Raw genomic sequence first — 19,141 nt, forward strand, 5'->3', positions numbered from 1 at the left:
GGCATCTAAAAACAAAGCAAAATTGAATGAACAAAATAGCGGTAGACTCATAAACTCTGAGAAGTGACTGGTGGTTACCATGGAGGAGGAGTTGATGTTGCTGAGTGGGGAGGAGGAAGGGGGATAAAGGGGCACAAAAATTCTCAGTCATAATATAAATTGGTCACAGGGATGGTAGTACAACATGGAGAATACAGCCAATGATTCTATAACATCTTCCTATGTTGACAGTAACTGCACTAGTGGGGGTGAGGATTTAATAATATGGGTAAATGTTAAACCATTGTGCTGTACATTTGAAACCAATGTAAGATTGTTTATCAGTGATGTTTCAATTAAAAAAAAAAGTCTTTAGAATGGATTTATGATCTTACCCAAACTCTTTTCTGATGGCTGATCTTCCCCAGTGATGGAGGACTTTCTACTCTGAGGAGGCCTATCCTATTCTTGGTGAAATTTAATATTTACCCAGTATTTGAAGACCTGTCTGTGCTGTGTTGTGTGCTGGGTGCTGGGAATATTTTGTCAGCAAGATAGAAACTTCCATTCATGTATGTATTTGGGAGGGCAGACACAAATAAACTGATAGAGGTGACCCTTGAACAATGTGGGGAGTTGGGGGGGCCAATCCCCCATACAGTCAAACATCCATGTATAACTTTTGACTAACCAAAATACGTCTCTGGCCCTTGTTCTGGTTGTTGACTGGAAGCTTTACTGATAACATAAACAGTAGATTAACACATATTTTGTAGGTATTATATACGGTGTTCTTAAAATACAGGAGGCTAGAGAAAAAATGTTTTTTTCAAGTTGTTGCAAATCTCCCTAAAATTTTCTAGTTTTTTCTCTGAAAAAAATTTGCATATAAGTGGACCCGCATAGTTCAAACCCACTTGCAAGGATCACCTGTAATTGCAAATAAAGATCTGTGTTATGAAGCCTAGAAAGTGACAGTCTGATAGTGACTGTGTATATACTTCAGTTGTCAAAAATTAATTGTTCTTTGTAGAAGTAATATAGATAATTTTGTCTCTTAGCATGCAGACTTTACAGTACAAATTGGGTATGCTACATAGCTTTCTTTGTTTTTAAAGATAAGAAAAATTTAATCTTCTAAAACAATCTGGAAATCTTAGTATAGTTAAATGTATAACCATATGAGATATTTGGAAATAGCTTTTCATTTAACTTTTAAGAGAATGTGATTGCAGAGTTCTACCAAACTATTTTAGAGAATAACATTGTAATTTTGTAATTTACAGTAGTAGTATATACAGACTAGATTTAAAAATCTTCAATTAGCTGCTCCTGGGAGACTAAAAAATCTGTGTTTTTTAAAAAGTATTTTAATATTAATTATTTTGACAATCATGATGACAAATGGAGCATTTATAGCAGTGTATCTGAATATGCAAGGTTTATAGATGATTACAGATGATTTTACTGTGCTTTGTAAAAGCTCCCTGGTTGTCCCTGTAGGAAAGTCAACTCTGGTTCTTAGTTAAGTTTCATTGTATATTTAGAATTAAGTGGATACCCTTTGGATGTCAGAAATACTAAGAGATGTTTTGAATAATAAAACTTCTTTCAAGAACAGTTTTGTTTCTTAATAACTATTTCCATTAAGTTGGGAGAAGTGAAATACTCAAAGATAGTGTGTATTTGATTGGAAATAACATGGCCTTGAATCCAGTATCTTAGAGCACAGGTTACAAACCTCTTTGACATTGTGAGACCTACCATTGGATAACATGATGATCTTTACCCTTCAGAAGTATCCTATGCAAGTTTTTTGGTGTGAATCAGATTTAACTTATTTGAAAAACATTTAATTATATAGCATTTCAATTAATGAGTTAGAAATCATTTCTGGACAAATTGGCTATTGGTGTTTCACAAACTTGTGGTTAAGACTTACTGCTTTAGAACATGTTTCTCAAAGTTTGCAAACCATAGTAACATGTTTTACATTTTTTTACATTGCAGCTTCCGTCCATACATTGTACAGTGTATGAAAGACGTTCTTGAAAATTGTTGATCCTTTGTGCAGTGCATTCTGATTGTTTCAGTTTCATTTCTGTTTTATTTTAGAGCTGGTTTTAAGTCACTCAGTTGATTATATTAATTCTAGCCACTGTTTACAGAATTTGCTCACTTGTTCTTTCAGAGACAGTGAAATAGCTGTACGTTTTGTTATTATTTAAAATATTTTGGCTGTGTTTCTTTGTTATTACGTGTGTCATGGAACTGAGCAATTTTATTTATGTACTCGGTTTTTCCTACTGTTAAGTTTTTCAGTGTGTGCTCTTAATCCCGTCAGATCCAGACCTATAGAGACTTACTCTTTAAGAGTACTGCTTCTAACTTTTTTCTCGGTGAAGCTGTCTTAAGCTAATATAGGCAGGAGGGATAAAATTGGATAGAATGAAGTCTTCAAAAGTGTAATTTTTAAGTCAGTATTTTTCAGGTTTTATGTTGCTCTGGAACATTAAGATTCCCCTGCAGTGTTAGTAAGTGTTTTATGAAGAATGTGTCTGTGAGGTCAGTTAGGTGGATGGCTACCATTTATTGCATACCAGTCCTGTGCTAGCATTTGATTTACATCATGTCACTTAATCCTCATAGCATCTCAGGAGGTAGGAAGAAAACCACGAATATATGGTCTTTCAGAAGCAGAGAGAAAAGAAATGATTTCAGGGAGGAGGGGAGGAGACCCAGAGCCATCAAAATGAGTGACCAGGATAACTCGTATGCTCCCCCGTCGCGCCCACGTACAAATGCCGGGTCAACCATAGTAAACTCTTAGGGGGAGCTGGAGGCGCCAGAAGTGAGGAGGGGCTGCAAAACCGAAGTGGTGATTGAGGGCAGAGGGCAGCTGTGGGTGAGGAGTTGGAACCAGGACCCTGACCCCTGCGTGAAACTGGGACTCCCAGAGGACCGTCACTGAAACAGTGGAAGAGGGAAATACCTGCCTGTGGCCTTGGGGAGCTGACAGTTCCTTAGTCTCTGACTCCACCTGAGGGGCCACATAATGTGGATAAATGTCTGAGAAACTCTGGGCCCAGGCCTTATTTGGGGGTGTGTTGGAAATTTCTACCAGATGATTAGGAATCCCAAAGTCAAGAAATGAACAACAAAAGATTTTTCCAGGACCAGGGATACTTACTCGTTGAGGGTCTGGCGCAGGCAGATGTGAGACGACTCTGGGAGAGCTCCTACCATCTGGGCCACAAGGGCTCCCACAGGAAAGGCTTCCCCTAAAAAGTGAGTTCACAGAAAAACTCCAGAATACACCAGGAAATAATACTCCATGAGTAAGAGTCAACAATTACAATAAAGAGGAAAATTAAAGATAAAGTTAAAGAGGAGAATTAAAGAGTTGCCTGAAAGATACTAGAAAGAAAGAGCCTTTTAAATGATTGCATATTTTTCCTTTTAGGGATTTTTATTACTACTGTATAGAAATTCAACTGATCTTTGTATATTGATTTTGTATCCTGCAGCTGTGAGGAATTCATTTATTAGCTCTAATAGGTTTTCTTTTTTGTGTGTGGAAGCTTTAGTTTTTAGTGTAGATTACATAAAAATTAAGTTGTTTTGTTTATCATAAAACACTGGTAAAAGACATGAGTATTTCCTGGAAGTAGAAGCATGCATGGTTAGTAGGTGTGAAAAATGCAGAAAAATACATATAGTACCATGTAATTTATACAGTTCAGAGCATGTAACATTCAACAAAAGTTTAACAAGAAAATTGTTAAAATTTAGTAATGTAGGTCCCCTTTGGGGAGGCACATGGTACAGGAAGGGAACATGAGAGGTTTCTGCTTAAGTTTATTACATTTCATATTAAATGTATTACATTTTATAATAAAACCTAGTTAAAAATAAGTTTGGGATATGTGGAGTTAAATACTTTGACTGAGGGCTTCACAGGACATTAATAATGTTACTTGTGTATTATGAACTTCAGAGGGGGACATACAGTTTTTAGTGGTTGCCATTTAGTTATGGAACCTCTGGGTCTTTGCATCTGAAGTTGGCCTGTGTTATGTGATTGCTGAGTTTGGCTTGTGTAGGTATTTGTGTTTCACAGATGCACAGATCTTTTATTTAACTAAACCATCTACTATAGGGTCACTTAACTTACCTGCATTTTTTAAACTTATGAGCAACATTGAATACTTAATTAAAAATTTTTTTCAAAAGACTTGAAATCTTTGTTAATATTGGTAATTATGTGAACGTGTTTTTTTCTGAACTGTACTATTTCATTACCTTTACTATAGGAAGGAATCGTTGAGAATCTTTTCAAATGGGCCCGAGAGGCTGATCAACCATTGAGGACATACTCTACTGGGCTGTTAGGAGGTGCTATGGAAAATCAAGACATTGCTGCCAACTACAGGGATGAAAATTCACAACTGGTAATGACTAAAGATTGGTCCTTTTTTGCGTAAGACAGGAGAGTAGTCACAGGTTCTTTCTACCTGAACTCGAATAGGCAGATCTTAATTCATTACCTTGTATTGGAGTGGAGCAATAATTCAAGATTACTTTTCATGAGTTTTGATTTTACTCTTTTTTAAACTTGAAAACAGCTGTTTTTCATCATGTCGAGGATCATGATAGTTCGTACAGATAAAGAATAGTAACATTCACTTTTTCTTCCCAACATTCAGATTGTGATGATTTTCAAACATACAGAAAAATAGAATTTTACAGTGAACTACTGTACATATGCCACTTAAATTGATTGTGAACGTTTCAATATACTTATGACATACCTGTCCACCCACATACCTTTCTTCTCTTCATTCACCTTTTTTATTTTTCAGTGCAGCTCAAAGTAAATTGCAGACATAGCCTTTCTGTCTTTAAAACTAAGTGTAATACTACATTTTAGGATTGTCTCCAAAAATAAGTAATGAAGAGAAAAAGTAAAAGGTAAGTGGTGAACTTGAAAAATAGATTGTATAACTCTGTAATGTTGATGATGGTCTCTAACAGAGTACAACTTAAAACAGATACAAGTTTGAGAAATCTTTGTTTGATTTTCCAAGACACTTTTTAAAGAGCTACGCCTATCTCTGGTGTCTGCCTCTTCCAGCTGGTGTGCTGGCCCAGCAAGCTTGATCTAGACAGCTGAGCTGTGAGTGATGCATTTTATGTGCGCATCTCCTGGTTTGCGTTCTCCGGTAAATTGTACGGGGAGTGAGAGTTTCAGCCATCGCTCATTTCATCAAGCTGTGGAAGTCAAGTCAACATATTTATCAAGTCTGCACTGTTACCAGGCATGCTGGGATAACTGCATGAGTATCTAGTTCTCCTTGAGTGGAAATAAGAATCAATGAGAATCATTACAATTAAGGTTATTGCCATATCTGTTGATAGGTGGCAATAGTGCTTCGAAGACTGAGGGAGCTACAGCTTCAGGAAGTGGCTTCGCGGCAAGAAAGCAAGCGTCCCAGCCCACGGAAGCTCTCCTCGGGGCCCCTTCTGCCTCTGGATGAAGAAGCTGTGGATATGGACTATGGCGACGTGGCTGTAGGTGTAGTGGACGGGGAGCAGGAGGAAGCCTCACACGACGTGGAGCTCTCCTTCCATCTTGATTCAGGCCACAAGACCAGTAGCAGAGCGAACTCGGCCATCAAAGCCGAGGAGGGAGGACTGAGGAAAAACAAGGCAGTGAAGCACAGCGACAGAGAGAGCTTCAGGAAAGCCAAGCAGAAGCTGGGTTTCTCGTCGTCTGACGCGGAGCGCACGCTTGTGGAGCTGTCTAATAGCAGCTGGTCCGAGATGTCCCCCTGGGTGATCGGCACAAATTACACCCTTTATCCTATGACTTCTGCTATTGAGCAGCGACTAATTCTCCAGTATTTGACTCCCCTAGGAGAATATCAGGAGGTAAGCCTATTGGGAAGAGCACTGTTCACACTTTGGGACTAGTGTGTTTATTTTGGGAATATTTTATGGTAGCATTTTATACATTTCATGTGTTTCTACTCTAATATAGCAAAGTCTTTGCCCCAAACTGGTCAGGTCCTGTGCAGGTCGCTGATGATGCTGGTCTGTTCCATCAGAGTGTGTTCGTGTGTTTGTGTTGATACAGGACAAAGGAGGTGGGGGAGAGATGCCTCATTTCTCTAATCTTCTATCCTCGCAAAGAACTGGACTTAGGTGAAAATAAAGCCAGACGTTGAGGCTTGTTTTTGGTCTTCGTTTCAGTTACTTCCCATCTTCATGCAGCTTGGGTCACGGGAGCTGATGATGTTCTACATCGACCTGAAACAGACTAATGATGTCCTGCTGACGTTTGAGGCACTCAAGGTGAAGTTCTTAAAAATACCAGACCACGGACCCTGACCACTTTATTGACGTGGATGCGCCTCTGTGTTCTGGGTTTTACTGCGTAGGGCATTTCTGTTGACAGATGTGTCCAAGTGGTCACAGATGAACATTTCTTACTTAGAAGAGATACCTCCACAGAAATTCAGGAATTGGTCCTGGAGGGTTGAATAGTCAGGTAGAGGGTAGGTCCAGGCCAGGGAGCACCTCGGTTCCTGTCACTGAGCAGGAGTGGAACCGTGTGCAGTACCCTATAGCATAATGCCTTTTCAGAATTCCCTATCAGCCAACAGTACTCTCTCCCAGTTCTTAACTATGTGTATATCGTTTGATGTTAGATTATCTAGGCTGAACAAAATAGAAGCCAGAAAACGAGTCAAGAAATAGAGGCAAACCCTAATTCAGTAAAGGTAAATGATTTCCCAGGTTGCAGAGGGACTAGGTATGGGAGGGCAGGTAAGTTTGGTCCACCAGGTCCATACTTGCCCGTGATAATTAAGGTCGTCTGAGTGGAGAGAGGCTGAGTGAGTAACATAGCGGCTGTCGTAGGTGGCTACCCCAGTGGGTGACTAATGAACAGAGTACCATTCTGTGATGCTGACAGTACTGGACACATACCTAATTTGAGTCTCTGCTCTTTATGGTTTGGTTAAGAGAGAGAATCCTGTAAACCCATGACTTCTTTTAGATATTGTAGAGGTTTTGGAAGTGTGGGCCATGGAGGAAGGAGTGGTCTGCTGTCCTTGAGAAACAGTAATTTCTGTTAAGAGCCTCTGAAGAAGAGACAGTGCTCTCTCTCTTTTGAATTTCCTTAGCCACATGTGGCCAATGGCTGCTGCACGGGATAGCACAATTCCAAAGTATATTGAAATGAAGGAGAAATGAGGAAAATTACCTCTCAGACCACAGAAATGTTAAAATTGAAGGACGTCAGATATATTGGAGGGTGTGACTCACTGAGTGTGTAAATTTTAAATTTAGAGGTCAGACAATTATTGGAGTAGTGTGTATCCCCATGTACGGGATACATTGTGTGTGTATGTGTGTGTGTATAAACTATGATTATACTTTGAACATTGGGTTGAAGCTGGAGGTCAGAGTTGTCCCCAGTGGCCCAAAGGTACTGCCTCAGTGCATCTGGTTCTGAACAGGATACAGTGGAAGAAGGAATCTGGGCATTTGTTACTTACTAGGAGTTATTTGAGGAATTATAATGGGCTTCATTATTCAGTTGTTGTCCATGCAGAGTTACACAAGAGATTAAAGGAAATAAAATAATGATGAACGGGAAAAATCACAAAAGATTCTTATAGGGAAATAAGAGTGTAGTAAGATATGTGTACTGTTTTGTTCAAAAGGAAGATTCAGTTGTGTAGGAGAAGAAACAGGTTTTGAAGTTAGTAGAAACAACATGGGTTAAAATAGCAAATTAAAGAACCAGGACTTACATGGAGATACAGTATAAGGAAAGTATAGAGTCTTTGCCCACATGAGTGGGTGAACCAGGTTGTAAGCTGTGTTGGGCCAGATAGAATTAAGGTGCTGACGAAAGGTTGTGTCTGCTGTTCTCTTTCCTGGCCTGCTTATCCTGGCAGTAGAACTGCCACTCTGAGGTAGTCACGTGAGGAGAAGAACTACTTGCAGTGGTCTGAGTGTTGGAGGTGTAGCTCCCCCTGTGGGAAGGGTGGGTGGGAGTGTGGTGGAGGCTTGGGTGACAGACAAGAGTGAGCAGCGTTCACTCTCATGGTTTGGATTATATGTAAGGATGAGCCTAAGTCTGGTTCTGGAGAGAACTTCCAAAGAGGGAAAGTACCGGCTGTGTTGGCTGTTGACCTTGGTGAGATTCCTACAGGATCGAATCTCATAACTGCAAGGGCGCTGTCTGTACCTTGGGCCTCGTGACCAGCCCCCTTGGTGTGAGAAGCAGGAGCGGGGCTCCAGCCCCCCGAGTTCCTGCCACCGCTGGGCTGGGCTGGGCTGTCCTCAAGTGGCCTGCGCTCCGTGTCCCTACGAGATGCCCGCCCGGGAGATTGGCTCTGCCTTGAGAGGGTGGGGCGATGGGACAGGAAGCTAACAAAATTTCAAAGATAAACTTTTAAAGGTCTACTTAAAGTGCATCCTGATTAGTTCTAAAAATGTGCTACTTTTGATAGTTTGAAAATTGTTCTTTGGGAATGTATTGAGGATCAGCTTAAAAGAAGGTAGATTTGTGGATTTTACTAGATGATGATCAGTGACTGAGCCCAGCTAGAACACAGAGCTGCTGATGGTAAGGGGATTAAAGTGGGAATTCTAAGAAAAATCCCTTAGGGAAGCAGTGTAATAATAAAATGGTTTTTGGATTGATTACATCAGTACTTAGTGCACTTTTTTATTTCTTGTTTTTCACCTTTATGAGAACTTTTGGTGTTGGCAGGGAATGTTATGGAATCTAGAGGTAGGTTGTTTCCCTTAAGCCATGCTGGTTGTCTACTTCAGAGGATTCTTTGTGTTTAGCAGCTTAATCTAATATTTTTTGATTGTTCTAGATTGTTCCACAGTAACACATGTCCTCTTTGTTTAGCACCTAGCATCTCTCCTGCTCCATAACAAGTTTGCCACAGAGTTTGTCGCACACGGTGGAGTACAGAAATTACTGGAAATTCCTCGTCCATCTATGGCTGCTACTGGTGTGTCCATGTGCTTGTACTACCTGTCCTACAACCAGGACGCTATGGAAAGAGTAAGTCGTGCATTCAGGTGTGTGTGGGGGGACTGGGTGGCCGGCCACTCTGGCACATTCCCAGAACCACCTCTGGATAGGAAGAAAATGACTAGTCGGAGTACATGTCAATGAAAGAAGCAAGGTGGTGATCTTTACCAGGCATTCTAAAAATGTAAAGCTGTTTAGAAAAGGTTCTTTTTTCTGACTCTATGAAGAAAAGCAAGATGGATTGGAGTCTGGGGACTTTATATAGTTTTTTTGCCGTTTCTGTTGCATGCCTGTGTGTCCCTGGGTGGAGTTATATTTTGCATTTTTGACTCAATCTGTTGTAAAAACAACAGATGATGATGCTCTGCGTTGGTGAGCAGATAGTGTGTGGAGGGGACAGTAAAATCGCTCCTGCTATTCTCAGGGATTCAGAGCTGCCGCATCAGTTCTTTTATTTTTCTAGTGAAGACTTTCATACATAGCGATATAAAGACAGTAAGTGGGCTCCATATCTGAGAAGTAAGTGGGTCCTTAGATCCCCCAGGGAGGCTCTTGTCACTTTGAGGCCGGGAAGGTGGTTCTGCTCTTCTGTGTGGTGTGGTTTTCCTGGGAGAGTCAAGTTGGTGAGTGCTTCTTGGGCTTTGCCTTTATTCATCTGTGCATACTTATTAATAAGATGATGTTTTGATGTTCTTTCCCTCTTGAGAGCCACATCGTGCAAGGATACGTAGTCTTTGAATGTGGTGTCCTAATCTGTGCATGTACATACGCAGCTGTGGCTGAGGTCCGGGAGTCCTAAGCACACCTGGGGAGCGTGCTAGACTCTGCTGTCCGAGGCACAGAGCGAGTCAGTGAGTGAGGCTCAGTCACTCCGCTACCCTGGGGACGGCCCTTACCCCCGAGCCTCTTCCTCATTTTTCAAGTGGGAACCCTAATACCCACGTAACAGAGCATTGTGAGCATTAAAGGAGGCAAATATTCGTAAAATTAGGTACTCAGTAAGTATAGATCAAATTTAAATGCTTATCTAAATTTCAGTTGTTTTCGGGTTTGGAATAGATTGTTACGTTTCATTTGTAACATGAGCTTTAAACTCAGAATGACTTGACCAGGAAAGATCATCATCGTATGTGCAGAGATATCTATCTATGCTGCTGGATTTCTCATCCCTTTTTAATGTTCCTTTGCCCCTAAATTTTTAAAATTATGTTTTTATATTTTGCAGGTTTGCATGCATCCTCACAATGTTCTGTCTGATGTGGTGAACTATACCCTTTGGTTAATGGAATGTTCTCATGCCTCAGGATGCTGCCATGCTACCATGTTTTTCTCAATCTGCTTCTCCTTCCGGGCCGTGTTGGAGCTCTTTGACCGCTATGATGGTCTTCGGCGTCTGGTGAACTTGGTGAGACCCTTCAGTGTCTTCTGTCTTTGAGGAGCAGGCATCCTGTTTGCCCCTTAGCAGCAGCTGAGGAGAGGCAGCTTTTGCCTGTAGGGGTTCTGCTGTCATTCTTTGTGGGTGAAGTCCTCTCCATCCCTCATTCACAGTCGCCTTGTCTCAGAAGCGGTTGGAGGCCTGTGTGCCATTGCACACTGGCCTGGAGTGTAGTAGTCGCACATGGGAGGTGCTGTGGATGAGCTCGAGTTTTTTAAAAGCCTATACATCTCTGAGCGGGATTGGGATTGGAAGCCACGTAATGGCTCACTTGGTGTGATGTCTTGCTTCCCTGTGGCTGTGCTTAGCGTGGAGTATACACAGGTGTGCGTCGATGTTTGCCGTCCTTGCTGAGCACAGAGGTTTATTGAAGTTTTCCTCTCCTTACTTTTCCTGTTTGCTCCCTCTGCAACCCCCACCCTTGCCCCACTCTTTTGCTTCTTTCTTAACAGATCAGTACTTTGGAGATTCTAAACCTGGAAGATCAGGGTGCGCTTCTGAGTGATGATGAGATATTTGCCAGCCGCCAGACGGGCAAGCACACCTGCATGGCCCTGCGCAAGTACTTTGAGGCCCACCTGGCCATTAAATTAGAGCAAGTGAAGCAGTCACTTCAGAGGACCGAGGGGGGCATTCTTGTCCATCCCCAGCCGCCCTACAAGGTGAGAGGCCCTTGTCTCACAGGGAGCACTGCTAGCACTCTCTGTGGTACTTAGGGCCGTAAGCCCCCATTCAGGTCACTGGGGTCTGTCTGTGGGTTCCTGGGTGACCCTTGCCCTATGTGGAGCCTGAACACTTGAAAGTGGATGTGTCAAGGACTGACTTTGCTCCCAGCTGGAAGTTGCTGCTTCCCTGGGATGCTGGAACCACAGGGTGAAGTGTGTGTAAAAGGGCTTTCTTTTATGAAAAGTACTGGATATCTTAGCTCCTTCTGTGGGGAACTTCTCTGAAGGGTATGCCTAGAACTGCACTTCTCTCTCATTTTGAATTTGATATGTTTTGGAATGAAGATATGTTTGTTCAGTGATATGTTTAGTACTAAAAACCACATTGAACAGACCAGTTATTTTACATGGTGCTTTTTTTCTTAGGCTGTGAAGTAATGCACCAACAAATTGAATGTTTTGTTCCCTTTTGGGCAAAATGTATCATGAGTCTATTTATAAATAAAAAACTGTTATTTCATAGATTATTATGTAGTCATTGTTTCATATGTGGGCTCTTGACTCAAGAATTGTGGAATTTGAAGCCTTATTATTCAAAAGTATTGGCCATCGAGCCGTGTTGGGGAGGGTAGTGGGCACAGGGCAGAGCTCTTCGGTAAGCTCTCTCTCCTTGTAGGCGTGTTCATATACTCATGAACAGATTGTGGAGATGATGGAGTTCCTGATAGAATACGGGCCGGCTCAGCTGTACTGGGAACCAGCTGAAGTCTTCCTTAAACTCTCCTGTGTCCAGCTGCTGCTGCAGCTCATTTCCATCGCCTGCAATTGGAAGACCTATTACGCAAGGTGGGACAAGAGAGAGGTTTCAGATGGTTTGATTTCTGCTTTTGCTAAAGCGGCTGTTGGTTTGCACATACGCTTAACAAACATTTGTTGAAGTGAACTGAAATTTTGGGCTTTTATTGAGAACTAGATGAAGCATGATAATTTTTACTTTATAGAGTGCTTATTTAGATTTGTGGTCCTGGTGACTGTAAGTGCCACACAGTAGGGAGGGATTCGGGCCTGTGCTCCCAGCAGTTAACAGTTCTCATTGCTGTACTTGCAGAGGCGGGGTTGAAGTCCTGTCTGTAGACTGAAGCCTAGTATATTTGGGGGCTTAGATTATAAATCTCTATGACGTGACAACCATACCTAAAGTTTACCTTCACATAAACCTGTATTTTTTGCTCTTGTTATGATTTTCACAGTTCAGTTAAAAGCAGAGCAGGACAAGGCTTAGGGAAAGGACAGCTGGCAGGTCAGGAGGTTGGGTGGGTTCTTTTGAGGATGATATAAAATGAATGGAAACTCTGTTTTTGAAAGATGGGGTCTGAGAGAAGGTAGTAGCAAGTTTACAGACAGTGGTTCTTGATCTTTCTCTGGCCACTGCCATAAAGACAAGGGGCTTATTTAGGGTCATGGGCTTGTTGGCTGCACCCCAGGGTGGTAAGTCTAGGGGATACTGCCAGCATAGCCATTTTCACGCTTTCTGGTCTCAGGTCCCCTTTACCCTCTTACACATTGAAAACCTCAGAGGGCTTTTGTTTTCATATGCAATCTACCAATATTTAATGTATTAGATACTAAAGCTGAAAAAAGTGTAAAAATACTCACTTATGAATTTATTTAAAAATAAACTCATTGCATATAGCATTTTTTTAATGAAAAATTCTAAAATCAGATTTCAGCAAGTTTTTAAATGTCTGGCTTAATATCCCTTACCTGCTTCTGTATTTGATCTTCTGTGACATCACACATGACAGCCTCTAGAAAGCTCCACCGTACTCTCGAGAGAGTGAGAGTGAGCAGGGAAAGTGACATCTTAGTGTTGTCGTGGAGGTGACTGTTATATCTCCCGACCTTCTGAAAGGGTCTCAAGAGACACCCCGTGGGTCCCCTCCCCAAACTTTGAGAACCACTGTTGAGACAACTTTGCTTAAAAGAGGATGAAAGCTCAAAAGGTAACTAGGAAAGTTATGAATATGTTTTTTCCCCCATATTTGGACTACTAAGAAAATATAAATATGTTTGGAGTATGTTCTTTAAAAGTTTGTTCTTAAAAATTAAACACTTCTGCTTAGAATGTACAGAAGCATAGAAAAGAGAATTATTCTTAGCCAGTGATAAAAAATATATGTAAATACACATAATTGACATTACAGTATTTAATAAAAAACACAGGAGGGCACAGAGGATAATAGAGCCACCGCTTTGTGCCCACGGCTGGCGTGTTGCTGTATGTGCCGCCCTGGCAGCCCCTCTCCTCCTCTGCCTCCCCGGAGTGACCAGTATTCTGGAGCTGGAGCGTGTGCGCTCCTGTCCTGTTTTTATGTTGTACAGATGTGTACAATATAGTTATTATAAGCAATAATAAAGTACTCTTCTGTATGGTTTTAGGTTATATAAGTATTATCCTGTATGTATCTTTTGCAGCTTTTTTGAGATTTGTACGAAGCGTTGATGTTTGCTCAGACTCTTGTATTTCTCTACTACCGTTTATTCTCCTGCTGTGGCTATTTAGTGTGTGTGTATGTTTTCTGCTATCAAGTGAATGGTACCACGTACCTCCTTTGGAGTCTCCCTTGAGATTGTACAACCTAGGTTGTAGGCCGTCTGCGTTTCATCTTTATTGGTTGGATTTCCAAATGGCTCAGAAAACGATCATACATTTGTTTCCCCAACAGCAGTATATGAGCGTTTCCTTTCTCTCTTGTCTTGCCAGTAGTTGATACTATCAGATGTAAAATTTTGTCTTACAGTTTGTTTCTATTTGGGGCCGTTTCCTTTGTCCTTTAGAGTTCTTTGAAAATAATTGTCAAGAGCTTCAGAGTTGTTCTTCATATGAGTGTATCATAATTTTCGCATGTATTGCTGTTCTCTGTAGGTTTTCTAATTAGCTCTTGCTATTTTAAATGATGTGAAAATGGACATCTTAATACATAAATTCTTGTTTGTACTTTTGATAATTTCCTTAGGACAGATTCTTGGAGGTGAAATTCCTGGGTCAAAGACTATAAATATTTTAAGAATCTTGTTCCGTATTTCCGAATTATTTTCCAAAAAGAGTGTCAATTTCTGCTGCCACCAAAAGTTTGAGAGCATTTGTCTCTGTACATCTTTACCAACACTGGGAGTCATCCTTTGTTGTTGTTTTTTTTATTAAGATATCATTGATATACACTTTTAGGAAGGTTTCCTAAGAAAAACAATGTGGTTATTGCATTCACCCTTATTATCGAGTCCTCCCCATACCCCATTGCAATCACTGTCCATCAGTGTAGTAAGATGCCACAGAGTCCCTACTTGTCTTCTCTGAGCTACACTGTCTCTCCCGTGACCCCACACACACCATGTGCACCAATCATGATACCCCACAGTCCCCTTCTCCCTCCCTCCCCGCTCGCCATCCCCCAATCATCCTTTGTTTTTAATCTTAGGGATTTGATAGGTGAAAAGTCCATCCCCATGTGTTTTCAAATTAGTGTCATGGTGACAAATGCTCTCAACACTATGGCTGGGACGGAGCTGCACAGGTAATAGTTGTGATCCAGCCCGTCTCCCGCTTTCTCTTTCTAACCATGTTCTGGCTTGTGCTGTATGCCGGGTCTCCCTTGGCTCACTGTTCTTCCATCCCAGGAATGACACCGTGCGCTTCGCCCTGGATGTCCTGGCCATTCTCACCGTGGTGCCCAGAATCCAGCTCCAGTTGGCAGAATCAGTGGACGTGCTAGATGAGGCCGGCTCCACCGTCTCCACTGTAGGTAGGTCACACGCTGCCCATTCTTGTTACCACTTCATCTGGATGTGTTTTTCTTTGATATTCTGCTTTTCGTTAGTTACCTGATCTAATGCTGCAGTATTAGAACAGAAGGCAGTGGAGGAGGGTACCTGTCTGTCCCTGCTAGGTCATACATACAGGTCATGGAAGGGAGTCAGCATTGGTCAACTCAGGCTTTCTGAATGGTGCAGGTGTTTCTGCCGTAATGACGCACGTGCATTCCTGAAAACCTTGTACTCAGCAGTCCTGTGCTAAAAATAAAGTTGATGGGAAAAAATGGGTTGGGGCAGACAGTAAAAAACTGAAGCAACTCTATAACCTTAGCCCTAACAAAATCACTGATTGGCAAACAGCTCAGAATGGAGAGAGGTTGTCATACACAAAACGGAAGCAAACTACACTTTACTATGAGCAAGGCTCCTGCGGTGAGTCAGGACTGGCTGCGGGGCCTGGGGCGCACCACTCTGGGGAGAAAGCCTGAGGTATAGCCACTGGTTCTTAACTTCATGTACAGCAGAAAGGGTTCCTGCTGTCACTGTGGCGGCTGGGCTGAGGGCTTTTCCCTTCCCCACTAGTTTAGCTCCTCTTACCTGGGAAAAATTGCACATCCCATGCAAAAATGGTATCATTCCCTTATTTAACAGCTGCATACAAGGTACTGGTCACAAAGATACATTGTAGTAGAGCTGATTATATTGTATACAAGCAACGCCTTGTACTTTTTAAAAATGAGGTAATTTTCTTTAAGTGCAACAAAATGTACAGAACTCTAAATTTTGACTCTGGAACTTCCCAACTGTGGAAGATGGCCTTTCATTTTATGAGGAATACTCTCAAAGGTTTTTTTGGGTCTTCCCCCAATAGGTATCAGCATTATTTTGGGAGTGGCTGAGGGTGAGTTCTTTATCCATGATGCTGAAATCCAGAAGTCCGCACTTCAGATTATCATCAATTGTGTGTGTGGCCCGGATAATCGAATCTCCAGCATTGGCAAATTCATCTCTGGAACGCCTCGGAGAAAGCTGCCTCAGACTCCCAAAAGCAGCGAGCACACCTTGGCCAAGATGTGGAACGTTGTCCAGTCCAACAATGGCATCAAGGTGCTCCTGTCCTTACTGTCCATCAAGATGCCCATCACAGATGCCGACCAGATCCGGGCTCTGGCCTGCAAGGCCCTGGTGGGCCTGTCTCGCAGTAGCACTGTCCGGCAGATCATTAGCAAGCTGCCCCTTTTCAGCAGCTGCCAGATCCAGCAGCTCATGAAGGAGCCTGTGCTGCAGGACAAGCGCAGCGAGCACGTCAAGTTCTGCAAGTACGCGGCCGAGCTCATTGAACGGGTGTCCGGGAAGCCGCTGCTCATTGGCACTGACGTGTCACTGGCTCGGCTGCAGAAAGCAGATGTTGTTGCCCAGTCGAGGATCTCCTTCCCTGAGAAGGAGCTGCTTCTGTTGATACGAAACCATCTCATTTCTAAAGGGCTTGGGGAGACAGCAACTGTGCTGACGAAAGAGGCTGACCTGCCCATGACTGCTGCCTCGCATTCTTCAGCCTTCACCCCAGCCACCGCTGCTGCTCCTGTGTCTCTTCCCCGAACCCCGCGCCTTGCCAATGGCATCGCCACTCGGCTGGGTGGCCATGCTGCTGTGGGTGCCCCTGCACCTTCTGCCCCCGTGGCCCATCCACAGCCACGGCCCCCCCAGGGCTCACTAGCTCTGCCGGGCCCGTCCTATGCAGGCAACTCCCCCTTGATAGGGAGGATCAGTTTTATCAGAGAGAGGCCGTCCCCCTGCAATGGCAGGAAAATCAGAGTATTGCGGCAGAAGTCGGACCACGGCGCCTACAGCCAAAGCCCGGCCATAAAAAAGCAGCTGGACAGACACCTTCCTTCCCCACCTACGCTGGACAGTATCATCACGGAGTATCTTAGAGAGCAGCATGCTCGCTGCAAGAACCCAGTTGCCACTTGCCCGCCTTTCTCTCTCTTTACTCCTCACCAGTGTCCTGAGCCAAAACAGAGGCGGCAAGCGCCAATAAACTTTACCTCAAGGCTAAACCGCAGGGCGTCGTTTCCAAAGTATGGAGGGGTGGATGGCGGGTGCTTTGATAGGCACCTTATCTTTAGCAGGTAATCTCCTTACCACCTCACTCCCGGGAAATTGGCTTGACTCTTCTATTTAAATCAGAGCATGTGGGCAATATCGACACAGTGATTGCACCAGAATGTGGGGGTGTTTGCTGGCTGACAATACCAGTGACGGTCACTTTGTACCAATACCTGAGCATGAGCAATGTGACTCCTTCCCTTAGCCAGCCTTCTGGAAACCTCGGGTGCTCCTTATGCTTGTTGGCAGTAAGATACCATGTTCTTGTCAGAGCCCATGCACCACGCCGTCCCCACCTAGGCTCCCAAACTTGGTATCCTGCTGGTCCAAGTTGTTTCCTATTTTGATTCTTGAGGATCACAGGTGTTAAACATGGGAATTTTTGTTGTTAAAATTTGTAAGTGGAGGTCCTTTTTCTCATTTCAAATGCAAATGAACCACCCAAGGTGACTGATATTTTAAAAGAACCCAATTGAAACATAAATGCTCAGTTCTCTCACCCTCTGGCAGAGCGTCTCTTTGGAGTCCTTGCACGTCGTCTCTGATTCTTTTTTTGTTCGCCCAGGTTCCGTCCTATTTCAGTGTTCCGGGAAGCCAACGAGGATGAGAGTGGCTTCACTTGCTGCGCGTTCTCGGCACGGGAGCGGTTCCTGATGCTCGGCACCTGCACCGGCCAGCTGAAGCTCTATAACGTGTTCAGCGGGCAGGAGGAGGCCAGCTATAACTGTCACAACTCGGCCGTCACACACCTTGAACCTTCCAGGGTGAGGGTCCCTTCCCAGGTGGTATCGGCCTGCCTTCTGCCATGGCTGGGGAGCTGTGGGCCTGTGGTTGGCTGGGTGCCTGTATTTGCATGTTTCACGGCAGCAAAGCCAGCCTCACGTGCTTAACATGTTATCCGTGGCTGCTCCTGGGCTGCAGTGCAGAGCTGAGCGGTTGCAACACAGATAACGTGGCCCGTAAAGCCCAAGGTATTTACTATCTGGCCCTTTAAGTAAGTCTGCCAGCCCTTGTTTTAAGACCTGGAGGTGTATGTATATACATCTATACCATCTCTGTCTCTATATTTTATACATACACACGCACATCTATCTATATGTGTGTGTGTGTATGTGTGTGATATATGTATATCTCACACACACACATTTTTTTAATTTACCTTAGTCAGAAATTGAGATGGAACTGACACCAACTTTCTAAAAGTCAGGACTGTTAAGATGACAAGTGTAGTTTTCCTGATATTAGAGTAAAAGACGATCACCCTTTTTTGGGCTTTCTCTTTGAAGACCTATAAGTGTCTTTAGCTAGAAAGTCTGACATGTTTTCAGTTGACTGCTAGTTTAGATGAGGGAAACTGAAGACTATGTCCTGTATCAAGAAAGAAGGAGTCATCTTCGACATCTTCCCAAGTTTTCCCCCTCTTCCTGGAACTATTGTATTTTCTGTTCAGGAGGATTTATTACTGAATTTAGTTACTTTTTAGGGCACCGCAGGTGCATGTACTTAAACCCTAGTAGCTTCTGACCCTTTCTTGGTTCCTTGGAGTTTCTCTGTTGTCCTTACAATCCACAAATATTTTTTAAGCTTGTATTTTAAAATGCTAGTGGGAGATAGCATTTACATAAATACATGATGACCCGCCTTTGGCCTCCTTCTAGGACGGGTCCTTGCTGCTGACATCTGCTACTTGGAGCCAGCCTCTGTCCGCACTGTGGGGAATGAAATCAGTGTTTGATATGAAGTATGTAGCTACTTTTATAACCTAGTCTCTGTTTTACAATTTGCCTAATTTATATCCCCTTCATCTGATTCTTAGGCTTAAAGCCTTTTGGGAAAAGAGGAATGCTGTGAGTCATTGCTTACTTCTCTCTTTCTCATCTGTGGCTTAGGTTTAGTAAAATTTTTATCTTTCTAAATTCCTGGATATTCTTACCAGGTATATACATTCCTGTCACATGGCAAACCTTCACTGATTCAAAAGAGCACACCTGTGTTTCCTCATGTTCACATGTGACAGTTGCACTTTTGGCTGGGTGCACTTCAAGGCATGCGTGCCCCGTTAGCCCTTCCTTTAAC

At 43.0% G+C, this 19,141-nt stretch overlaps 1 protein-coding gene across 3 annotated transcripts in view; it reads left to right on the forward strand.

Moving 5' to 3' along the window:
- DCAF1 (DDB1 and CUL4 associated factor 1) overlaps positions 1–19,141 on the forward strand; it is a 56,736-nt gene that overhangs the window by 17,210 nt on the left and 20,385 nt on the right. For all 3 annotated transcript variants that reach the window (XR_008992147.1, XM_057487046.1, XM_036878459.2), the window contains 11 exons: positions 4,293–4,430; positions 5,398–5,910; positions 6,232–6,333; positions 8,915–9,073; positions 10,269–10,448; positions 10,931–11,140; positions 11,820–11,989; positions 14,822–14,946; positions 15,828–17,088; positions 17,631–17,829; positions 18,724–18,806. Coding sequence is in view for 2 of the 3 variants with exons in the window: in XM_057487046.1 (XP_057343029.1) it covers positions 4,293–4,430; positions 5,398–5,910; positions 6,232–6,333; positions 8,915–9,073; positions 10,269–10,448; positions 10,931–11,140; positions 11,820–11,989; positions 14,822–14,946; positions 15,828–17,088; positions 17,631–17,829; positions 18,724–18,806 (3,140 nt within the window). In the remaining variant the exon portion in view is untranslated. The remainder of the gene's footprint in view (positions 1–4,292; positions 4,431–5,397; positions 5,911–6,231; positions 6,334–8,914; positions 9,074–10,268; positions 10,449–10,930; positions 11,141–11,819; positions 11,990–14,821; positions 14,947–15,827; positions 17,089–17,630; positions 17,830–18,723; positions 18,807–19,141) is intronic.

Source organism: Manis pentadactyla, chromosome 1, assembly GCF_030020395.1.
Source record: "Manis pentadactyla isolate mManPen7 chromosome 1, mManPen7.hap1, whole genome shotgun sequence".
Classification (NCBI taxonomy): Eukaryota; Metazoa; Chordata; class Mammalia; order Pholidota; family Manidae; genus Manis; species Manis pentadactyla.